The sequence below is a fragment of the Glycine max genome, chromosome 6 (genome assembly GCF_000004515.6).
Source record: "Glycine max cultivar Williams 82 chromosome 6, Glycine_max_v4.0, whole genome shotgun sequence".
Classification (NCBI taxonomy): Eukaryota; Viridiplantae; Streptophyta; class Magnoliopsida; order Fabales; family Fabaceae; genus Glycine; species Glycine max.
In genome coordinates, this window is record NC_038242.2 from 44,074,686 (window position 1) to 44,087,226 (window position 12,541).

Sequence of the window (12,541 nt, forward strand, 5' to 3'; positions counted from 1 at the left end):
ATTTATATATCATATATATGCTCATTTGAATTGATTAATAGTACACAATAAATAGAAATTCTACTTTTTATTTTTATTTTTATTTTTTTAGTAATATTATGTATTCAACAAATTTGTTTGATTAATAGGGTTAATTTTATATTTTGATAAATTGAGGAAACAATAATCGATTTGATAGCTGCTTCAGCAACTGCAACAAGCTATAACAAAAATTGAAAAAATATTCCCTATGCATAGGTATATAGTCAAAATTTATTTCTTTTATTCTTAAATAAAAAAAAAGCTCTCTTTCTCTTTCACTTAATATATTTTCATTTTCGAGAAAATAATTGATTATTTTCATAAAAATCTTAGAAAAGCTAAAAGAATATATTTATTAAGCGAATCCAAATAAGTACTAATTAACCTTGAAATTATTCCAACTAGATAATAAATTAAAATCTATGTTCAAATTTTTTTACTTATGTGGCCATTAAATTTCTTTTTTAACCATGATATTAGTATAATGTTGTTTTTACTAAAAATAGTAATAATATTTTGTCAGATAACTTTAAACATATATAAGATGATGAATATTTTTCTTTCAATATGATATATTTCATATCTAATAATTAAGTATGATTCGATCATTAATCACTAGATTAAGAAACATAAATTTTGTAAGTTTTCTACAATTTTAATTCTTTTTAGGAATAAGAAGGGAGAATAATTACGTATGCTCACGTCATTTAAAATCTGGACCATTTGCAGAACTTTGCTGAGGATAAACACTTGTGGGTTTTCTCTTTTTACATGTGCTTCCAATAGAAGCCCCTGTATGTGACCATTCATCACAAAACACAAAAGCATGTATGCAAGCATCTCCAAAATATATATGGTAAATGTAAATTAATGTTTAATTTGAACACAATTTTGAAACAAAAAATGAAAGGGGCGCAGTGTGGGCCACCCTCTGACTTCCACTTACATATTCTAAAGAAATAAACAAATCAAAAGTGAGATTTCCAATCAAATGACATATCCCACACTCACTCACTCTTCTATATTTCAATGATACCTCCAAATTAGTTTTTTACTTTTCCTTGAACTAAAGCGGTAGTTCCAGCTCTATTCACAAGAAAACAACAAGAAGAAAAATTAACAAAGCTCCTTTATCATCTTCTGCTAACAACAATTTTTCTATCTAGAGCTTAACCAAGAAAAATAAACAAAGCTCCTTAATTTATCCCTTGTCACTCCTAATCCCCCACGACCCCCTTGTGTGCATGATACATAATTCAACAATTATTAAAAACAACTTACAAATTAATATATATTGTGCTCCAATGGTCCCAAAAATTGGCGGAAATTAATTACCTTACCCTTGCATCATTCTTCATGTAGTTGGTCCATCAATATGACCCTTCTTGTGAAGGGTCATTTCCCTTTCTTCCCTCTCTTTTCAACTCTATATCCTTTTTTTATTAAATAATATCTTTAATTTCCATCAGAGGAAGAACTAACTATACATATTTATGTGTGGCCTTTTTTCTCTCCTGCTCCATATCTTTTTCTTTCATCTCATCATTCCCAACTTGGCCAGGGTTTGATATGACATGCATGTTGTTGTTGTTGTTGTTGTTGCTGAGAGTACTCCTTCCGTGCCACTTTTTGCCACCCATTATAATTAATTAATGAAGCTAGCTATCTGTAAGTTCCTCCAAATGTTGGTGTCCAATACTCAACTGTGGGTTCGTGAGTCACTGGAAATGTACTAGAAACTGGCACCAGACATAGCCCTCGGCTTCTAAGATCCTGCTTTGGACCCTCAGATTCCTTAGATTTTCCAGAACTCTGAAATAAAAAGGACAAACAAAAATACATTATAAACCCTTTAAATTTGAACAAAATTATATATAACCATTAATGCATATAGTGGTTATATTTATATTTCACTCTTAAAGCCTAGTAAACTAACAATACTGTAATACAAGTATACAACTATGAATTTCATGTTTATAATTAAACTGATTTCGATAATTTTTCTATAAGAAAAAAGAATGAATTAAACTCCCCTCATATACTAATTAATTTACGCACTTAATTTTATAAGAGTTATTTCTCATTAACTTCATAAAAAGCAAAGGTATTTGAATCTGTGATAGAAGTATAATGTATTTTATCTTTTTACAGTAGAAGTAAAATTGGACTAAAAAAAAAATCAACATAACAATATCGCGAAGAATTTGACGTTTAAAGATTCAGTAAGTCATTTTGAAGTTAATTTTTAGGAAATGTATCAATCTACGTATACTACCTGCTGATGCTGTATGGGAGCACCACTTTTCATATACGGGGTACTTAGCACCTACAAAAGACAGAAAATAAACAAGATTAAAAATTCGCTGATATTATAAGCTTTCTGAATAATCAAATCATTAATGGGAATTTGATGGGACTTACAGTCACTTGTTCATGGAGGAATTTGATATATTCAATGGCTTCAGAGAGCACTGACGCTGTATCAGTCTGACACAAACACAACATAGCAAAACGATTTTTAAAAACCTCAAATCAATAAACAACATTAGTACAATCACACTTGCCATCATCATCTTTTTTTTTTTTTTTCTTTCTGCTTTCTCATATATCATAAATACACGCAAGAAATCATGGTCATCCACAAAAGATATATTGGAAAAAAGAATCATAGATGATGTTTTTTTTTTTATCAGAAGCTCTCTCACCTTTCCGAAAGGTGAAACCAATTGTTGGAGTGCAGTGATTCTGTCCCCCATCTTCTCTTTTCTCACCTAAGAACAACAACACAAGGGTTCATATATCCAATGTTTAAGGACTCAAAAACCGAAAAAAATAAAAATATAAGGGAAAAAGTGTATATGATAAAGAATAAATAAAGATAGGGAAATTAAAGATAAAAAGTTTAAAGCTAACTTCCCCTTCTTGTTAAAAGGTTAGTTGCACTTATTGTACCTTAAAAGCTGGCAAAGGTGATGGGGTTTCGTTCCTGGGCCTTTTGGGTGCTGCCTCACTTCCACTTTTCTTTACCACACCACCGGAATCTCTAACTTCAGATATATTCTGCAAAACCATGGATGAACAAGATGAAAAGAATTAATTAGACACCAAATGCACTAGTGCCTCATTTCAACCCTAAATAAAATACAAACTTCATTATTTATGTATTTAACCCAGAAAATACGACATTTTTTTCAAAATTGGTATCTACTTAAGTTTTATTTATTTTTAATCCATATAATGAAAATAAAACATATCATCTTCATTTTTTTATGTATACATTATTGTAATTAAAAGAAAAAAGACGAGAAAAAATAAATAAGAAATTAATAAAACAAAAAGGTAAATAGATTTTTAGAGGTTTAATTAAAAGTATCTCAACATATCATCATATATCATGGTTATGAACTTATGATCTACCAGGATCCGCGTAGTGATGAAGTGTTTAAACAGTTTGTATCAAGTCATAAGTTCGAACCTTATCAATATGATAGAACATAAAAGAAAATCATAGTGTTATTTACATGTATGTGCCCTATATGTATGCAAAAATGAAATGCAATACCTTTGATTGTACATCGAAATTTGATGTGGAGAAGGGTGGATGCAAAGAAGGGATGAAGCTGGATCGAGAATCCTTAATAGCAGGCTCAGAATTCGCGTTCCAAAAGGGTGCGTTGTTGGTGAAATGCAACTGATTATTGGGTTGTTGTTTTGGCGGTGAAGCTCTCAGAAACTGAGGAACTTTGGACCAAGAACGCACCAACTCAACATTGGAGTTCAAACCATAGCTTGCTGCTGCTGAGTAAGCAAAATTCATGGCACCACCACCACCACCTTGGTAGGGTTGTTGTTGTTGTTGGTTGTTGTTGTTGTTGCTCTCTTGTCCCAAAAGTCCTTGCAATATTGAAGAAGGGTTCCCAACATAGTCCATCTGAAAAGAACAAGGCAAGCCTTGGCTTGTGACAGTGCTGTCCCCAGAGCTGTATTGAGGAGAAAACTGTGTTTGGTCCAAGGAGAAACCCCTCTTGAATTCGTTGCTTGATGACTCGGCAGAGAACAACTTTTCTGGCCTCCAATGAAGTTGTTGATGATGATGGTGATGGTGGTGGTGTTGAGACAACCCTATATTGCTCCCACTTTCTTGCGGCTGAAAATTGGTATTTGATGAGCTCAAATTCTCTTGCAACATCGACCTGAAACTGCTTTCTGAACCCTTCTCACCTCGGCTATATCAATCAAAACACACACACAAAAGTTAGTTACAACTTGCAAGATTTTTTTATAAAAATAAAAATAAAAAAAATGAAAAGGTTTATGGCCATAATTTCAGCCACAACATCAAGATTTTTGAAGTTGACACGACCATAACAAGACTATAGTTATGGTTGCATCGGCCGCATCTATAACCTGCTTTATATTTTCTTCAATATTATTCCATTATGGTAAGGTAGAAAGAAAAACAGAAAACGAAAGATCCAAAAAAAACTTTATCTTTTTTCTCTTTTAAATTTTTTTTTTGGGGGGGGGGGTATTACTTTAGAGTAATATTGTTGTAGAAGTCTTTGTCTTTGACACAGACTACACTTACAGCTGCAAAGATGCTTGATTCCAGTCCATGGCCTGAGAAGAGAGGCCCAAGCCCATCATGTGCAAGTTGGGGTCATTGGTGGAAGTGGCTGCAGCTGAAGACTCATGATGATGTGGCTGAACTTGTTGAAGCTGCTTCTGGTCATGGAACATCACAGAGGAACCACCTGAGACAGAGTTATTATCTATGGAAGAATTAGAAGACCTTGTTGTTGCCATGTCATGATGTTGCCAAGAAGCTTCATAGCTTCCCATATTGTTGGTGAGGCCAGAAGAAGAAGACTGTGATTCACCACTCTCAAACCTAACGTTTCTTGCTGCTGATTCCCACCAGTTTCCACTTGCTTGAAATTGATCATCTGACATAGCTGATATATATGTTGGGGGGGGATTCACTTCAGTGATCTTCACATAAACATGAAAAATATTTTGATGAAATTAAGGATGCTGGGTCAGTTTTTTTTTTTTTTTTGTGTGTGTGTGTAATGTAATAATATGTGTGGTGCTGTGTGAAGGGGTGAGACTACTAGAAAATGAATGAATGGAAAAAAGGTTCAAAACTTTGGAGTATTTATATTGAGGAGTGAAGGGAGAAAAATGGGTTTGGTGAGGGGAATGGGAACAGTGACAGATTAAAGAGAGGAATATGGTTGACGCTCTTTGACAATTCAGGGGGTGATTAGACAGTGGAATTAAAGGTCATTTTTTGAAATAGGAATTTGGTTTGTTCTTTATTGTTATTTTCTCTGTAGAATTTCTCTTTTTTCTTCATGGCTGGCTGCCGCCTAAAAATATACTAATTTTTTTTTCCGGTTGGGGTTGGGGTTGGGGTTTAATTTTAAAATTCAAAACTAGTTTTAGTCATGAGTTTTTAGTTTTTGTTATTTTTTAGTTTTTCAAAAGTTGTTTGAAATTGAAACCGGATAAAATGTGTCACGTGTTCTATTTATCTTGTTTTATTGTGAAATAATGTAATATAAAAAAAATAATTAAACACGTCAAAATATAATAAGATTGAAAAAATATAATTTTTTTTAAAAAATAAATATATTAAAAAAAATAACACAACCATTATTATTATAATAATAATAATAATAATAATAATAATAATATTGCATATTAGTTGTGATAATGATGACAATGATTATAAAAATGATAGTAGTTGCAAGAAAAGATAATGGTGGTTATAATAACAATGATAACAATAATGTGAATGGAATGGTGATGATGACGACAATAATAAAAATACTGATGATAGTAGTGATGATGACAAAAATAGTAATAATAACAAAAGAGATAGTGGAGATAGTAATGGTAGTGTTAATAAGATGGTGTGTTTTAAAATTAAATTAAATTTACAAATCTTTTTCTGGATTTTCAAAATAAATGTAAAAGTGTACGTTTTAAAATTATGTTAAAAATTATTTTAATTTTATTTTTGTTGAACATATTTTATTTTGGACATTAAATTTAAAAATCAAAAACTCATGACCACCCCAACAAAATCAATTTAATTTATATATATTGTGAGACTTTGATTTAAAAGGGGAGGAGAAAGGAGGAACGTTTATAAAGGGGGATGGGAAAGATTTAAATTACAATTTTATTTTATTAGAGAAAGGAAAAAAAGAGATTCTGAAAATTAGTTACTTTTAAATTACAACGTAGCAAATTATCGATTTACCTAAATGAAAAAGCAAATGAATGGAAAATAATTAGAAATAAACAATGTGGTAGAGATATGGGACGACTTCAACAGGAATACTAGTTGAGGGATGTTTGGAAACTTGGCAGTTCTTCTTGGTTGAAGCCCTCACAAGTTGGTAACAAAGATGAGATGAAGGGCAAATATGGAAGAATATAAATGGAAAGGAAAAAATAAAATTTTCCTTGTTTAGTTCACCAGAGGAGGAGAAGGGAGAAATTTTAAAATTAATTATGGCATCATTTGAATTCTTATCACACAACAATGGAATAAATGATGTAGCAAAAAATATCAATGCAAGTTTAATTAAAATAGATGCACACCAATAACAAACACTATATATATATAGAGTAGAGTATAACAATTTACCTCAACACAAAAGCAAGCAAATGGATGGAGAATAATTGGGAATAGATGATGTGGTAGAGACAGGGAATGACTTCAATGACAGTATAAGTTGAAGGATGATTGAAAGCTCTAGCAATTGAATTGAGCCTTCTTGGCTGAAGCTCTGACAGGTGGGGAATGACAAAGATGAAGCACACAAATGGAAAAATGACACAAAAAGAATAAACAAATCATATACCTAAATTGCAATGAGGACATTTTATTTATTTATTTATTTCGCCTTTTACTAATTTTATATTTTAAAATGATAATAAAGACGTTTTAATTTAGTCTGACTATTTACAATATTAATTTAGATTTGGTTTCGTTTCCCGCTAGTCGAAAGTCGAAATTTAGTGAAGTGGAATTGTTCTTCCATCTTTCATTATTTTCCTTCAACCAATCACCGCTAATATAAAACTTTTTTTTTATAAAATATTTAATAATAATTAGTTTTATCAATAATTACATCATATTCATAAAATAGATGATGTGATAAAAATCATAACGTCTTTTAAATATATGTATAAATAATATTATTTTTTATAAAATATTGACATTTAATAAAATAATATATAGTATATATATAGTATATTTTTTATTTAACAACTAAACCATTTATGTTTCTTACTTCAGCTAGTTTTAATGCTTATAAAATGCAATACATTTTTTTGTGATTCTACCGTTTTTAGTGTAATGATCTCGTTAGCCTGTAAGCTTATTAGTCTATTTAGTTATATATTAGTCTATAAATTTATTGGTCATTTTAACAATAGACTCATTAGCTTCTATGTCTATTGACTTATTTAAAAACAGATTATTTATTGACTTATCTAAAGCATTAATGTAAAGTAAGCTTTTAAATAAACTAGACTAAATCAAACTTATGTAAAGGTAAAATTAAACATAAAGAAAAAAGTTTATAACAAGTTAATAAATGAAAATATTAAAATGACACAAAAAAATGAAAATGAAAATATTAAAAATAAACATTCAACATCTTTAAGAATTTCATTATACACTTTATTTCAAACATTTTACTCCTAATTTTATCGGTAATTTAAAAATAAATATTAAAAATAATCATTCAATATCCTTTTTTTAGAGTCAATGTTTTTTTTTTCAATAGTAACATTCAATATTAAAAATATTAAAAATAATTATGTAGGAATGGACTTATATTATTTCAATAGTAACTTGCTCAGCAATACAATCAAGAATACAAAGATAGTGATGGTAACCAAGCATTCGATATCTTAAAAGCATAAAACGTATTTAACATATTTAAATTTAATTACTAAGAAATTTATTAATAAAATTTAAAATTATTTTTTTAAAATAGAAATTTAGTCACGCGCCCAAATCCAATCTCAATTTAATTACCAGCTTGCCTAATATGGGATTCAACGGGGGGAAATTCTTCAAATTACTTTTTTGCGAGGTATTTTTTTTCGTTTTTTAATCAAAATTGGGAACAATTTTATGAATTATTTAATTCAAGCAAAAGGGCCTAGAAAGTAGCAAGAAAGAACAGAAGTGTGAAGACGCTCTTGGCAATGATTATTTTCCGGCTTTGTGAGTTCACTTTCCTTCTTTCTTCACTTTTTTCCTTTATCAACATAGCCTTTAAAGATATTTTCTATAAATTTTATCAAAATTCCTTTATAAAAAATAGTTAAATTATTTCAAAGCCCTTATAATTTCATTAAATTTTTACAGTTTAATATTTTTAATTTTATTCTTAATTTTGTTAAACTATAAATACTTATCATTTTAATGAAGTTCTTGTATTTAAAAAATTTAAATAGATTCATACTTGTTAAAAATTCAAAATTTTAGAAAAATTATTTCTATAATTTTGGTGAATAACAAATAGACATGATTAGATAAATAAGCTATGAAAACTAACATTTACATTTTTTATACATTAAAATTTATGGAGAAGGGATGAGTGTAGAACATTTACATAAGTATTAATATCTACCTTATCTCAAAGAAATGAGTGTAGATTTAAATAGGTAACTTGTCATAAGTAAAAGTTTATCTTGCTCTACTTGACCAACTCCCTAGAATTACTAGCAAGTTTACTTTTAGTATACAAAAATCACATAAAACGAATTAAATGTTATACTAACCTCAAAAAAAAAAAAAAAGTCCCCACTTCATCTGAGAGGCACACAATTTGTATAGAATTGTCTGAAAATCATATAATCGATATTCTAAAGACTTAATCTTCCTAAGATCATCCAAAACCTCTCAAATATTGCTTAAGACAAAAGAAAATTGAAATCTAACATCTAGAGAGCAAAGCACAATCTAGAAAACTTTACTTGACACAAAAAAATGTGACAATAAATAGTTTAAGTTGAAGACAATAGGCAGCCAAAACAATTGTTATTTACCTGAATGAAAAACCTCGTACCTCAGCAGCGGCAGGGACCTTCGTTGGAGTTTGGCGGTGGCTCACGGCAGCGACGGACTGGGAAGAGCTTTTTGAGGTTGTGCATTCATTATTTTCTACACAATCAACAGCCATTTTCTTTGTTTCTTTTTACAATGGTAGTAATGAAGTTTAAGTTTATGATGCCATGTAAATTTTCCACACTTTTCATAGTTACAACAGTGATTTTACTTTTCATTTGAAATGAAAAAATAACTTTTCAATTCTATCAATTTAGAAAAATAGTATAAAACAAGTTTTTATACGCTTCCATTTCTATATCATGATATAATTTGTAGGACTTTATATGTGGTTCAATTCGTATATCAACGTGGAGATTTTTTGTCAAAGAAAGCTAATTAATGATCTTTGTTCATGATTCACACTTCAGAATTTATTTATTAATGGTTTATTTTTTTCATGAAATAGGGTTTATTTAATTTCAGAAAATATTTTTATTAATAATTAGGATATCATCACATTATTTTTATTTCATTTTCTACCTTTTGAATGTTTTTATTATTTTTTTCATTTCTTATATAATTTTTTTAAAGTATAAAATCTTTCAAATGTTTTTTATTTTCTAAAGAAACCTTTGAAAATAAAAAATAAAATTTTGTAATCTCATCTTTCACATAAATTTTCTCACCTATCTTATAGTTATAAATTTTAATATTCACATTTAAATCAGAGAAGTTCCAATTTCTACTCTCTTTTTCAATAAAGCATCCACATGAGTTTTTCTATATGGAGGATTTATATATATTTTTAGAGCAGTTAATATTACTTAAATCACTCAATTTGAATATAAATTTTACGTTTGTATACATCATACCATATCAATAATGAGAAACGGCACTATGCAGTAACAATGACAATGTAAAATGTTAAATTATTTTAAATAGTCATTCAATAATAAATTATTATCTATAATAAATTTATTAACTTTTACAATAATTAATAACCTTAAAAGTCTTAAAAAAATGATTTGTAATTAGATTATAATGTAAAGTTATTCTACATTATCACTGCATAGTCATTAAACTCATTAAAAATCTAAAAGTAAATTACTGAGGTTTACTTTATTTACACATGTCTCTCCTCATTTTAAAATCATTACATTAGCACCCCTTAATATAATGATATTAAACTATTGTTTGAAAATTAAAAGATATTTAAATTAAATTTTAATTCATTTTTAGAAAAATTTGAAATTATCCTTGGTTTTTAAGTGACCCAATAAAAAAAGAAACACTACTAGAAAATGTTGATTCTACGACGCATATTCTAAAACGGTTATTAATAAATGTCTTAAAATGTGACACGGTGGCATTTTTGTAATTAGGGACAATGTTTTTTGTTTTTACATCGTGCATTCTAAGACAGTCGTACATAACCATCTTAGAATGGTAGTCCATGACATTTTTGTAATTATGGGAAACTTAAACGAAGACGGGTTTGGCTGAAGGGACCATTTTTGTTTAAGTAACCCTAATTAACTCTGCAAGTGGCTCGTTGTCGTGGTCAGTACTTGAACATACTACGTTCAGATCGAGCTGGTGCACTTGTTGTAGTTCGTGTCCTCGAACAAGTCCACTTAGGCGTGTTGTTCCTGTGAGTCCCGTTGTCTTCTTCGGTCGTCGTCAGCCAAGTAAGCACTTACTCGAGCAATGTCTTCCTCGATGCCATTTTTATTTCATGTCTGTGACATTGTGTTTGTTTGTTTTCGATTTGCGGGATAAAAAGGGAAAAGGATCGATTCATTGTTTAATGATGTGTTATTCTCACTTCTAACCCTAGGTTGTTGTAGCGTATTAATACCTTCACCATCCCCTATTATCCACCCTATTCTCTCATAATGAACTCTGTATATATTATTTATGACGAACCAGTATGAATTATTATTTCCCTTTTGTTTTTCTTTTTTTTTCAATATTAAGCTTTATTATGTCTTGGCTATGTAAACTTGTTTGAGACAATTGAGTTTTGTTGGAGTCTTTTATAAATTTTATTTTATCTGGTTTTCTGGTGAAAGAAGTCCACCAATTATTCATTTTGGGATTTCTTGGAATTATTTTGACTTTTCAAATTAATAAATACAATCACATGGCAATAGAGGAAGAGAATGATAATTGCTTTTGCTTCACTAGATATGACTGAATCACACTAGGGTTTAACACATGTTTATGTGTGTGTATATTGGTCTCGTGCTACTGCTCTTGGTCTTCTTCTCCATGTAGCCAAAGGGGAGTTATGCTTTCCATGTTCGTTGTCATCGTCATGCCTTTAGTGTCCGTTGTTGTCATGCCCTACATGTTCGTTGTAGTCACACCATGTTTTCTCCTCCACTTTTTTGTTCGTCTCATATGGTGCTAGGTGCCACGCATTTCTCCTCCACTTCTTATTCTCCATCGTGTTTATGTTCGCATCTCATAGAGGCACGTGTATCCCTTGATGCTTTTAAAATATAACACATGTACCCCTTAAGGTTGTAAAAATGTTACACATGGGGTCTTTAAAAAATAATACAAGTGTCCCTTTGTTTTACAAAAATTTCACCTAATACCCATCTTCCATCTCACTCATTGAATGTAAAAGAAATACAACAGAACAATTGAACATCATTAAAAACGAAAAAAAAAAAAGAAAGAAAAACAACACCATGAATATTAACCCACGAGAACAAACTAGCACTAGTTTCATTGCATTCAACAACATTGTCTTGTAAAGATTCAACAATGGTTTGCCAAAAATAAGAGTTTTAAATGAAGAAAGGAGATGAGAATAATTTCGAGATTAAAATTTTAATAAAAGTTGTGTGCCTGTCATATGATCTAAAAAATAAACATAATTAACAAAAGTTAGGGAGTTTGTATAATGTAAAAAAAGGAGAGAGATGTGTAAATAGTGCATAGATAAGGAAAGATTACTATAATTTACTCTAAATATAAAAAATATATTATGTTTTTAATTTTGAATATCAATCAAGGATAATTTCTATCCAATAAAATATCAATCAACAATGTATCATTTATATAAACTTTTTTTATATTATGTTATTCATAATTTCTTTTAAAGTTATTAGTATATATATACATATATAATTTAAATTCTACATAAATTTAAAATATTAATATCTAAAAATATATTAATTATTGATTTTTTTTTTTGAAAATGTGCTGTCATCATTTTGAGGGGAAAGGAGAAACTGAAAATTATTGAAAATGTCCTTTTTCCACATTTTTTTTCATGATCCAATTCCACAATTCGCCGGATAGTTAAATAGTATGGATTCCAAATTCAACAGGTCGATAAATACCCAGCCCGTGATAATTTTTTTAGTATTTTGATAAAAAAAATTATTTCCATAGGAGACTTTAAAAGAGTGTATAAGAAAATAT

At 29.4% G+C, this 12,541-nt stretch overlaps 1 protein-coding gene across 1 annotated transcript; it reads right to left on the reverse strand.

Moving 5' to 3' along the window:
• Positions 1-1,137: 1,137 nt before the first annotated feature.
• LOC100797286 (transcription factor bHLH123) lies at positions 1,138-5,248 on the reverse strand. The gene is made up of 7 exons (XM_003526103.5): positions 4,610-5,248; positions 3,584-4,247; positions 2,974-3,081; positions 2,727-2,792; positions 2,443-2,508; positions 2,297-2,347; positions 1,138-1,833 (listed from the first exon to the last, which is right to left on the reverse strand). The coding sequence occupies exons 1-7, from the start codon at positions 4,972-4,974 to the stop codon at positions 1,684-1,686; spliced, it is 1,470 nt and encodes a 489-aa protein (XP_003526151.1). The 5' UTR covers positions 4,975-5,248; the 3' UTR covers positions 1,138-1,683.
• Positions 5,249-12,541: the final 7,293 nt, after the last annotated feature.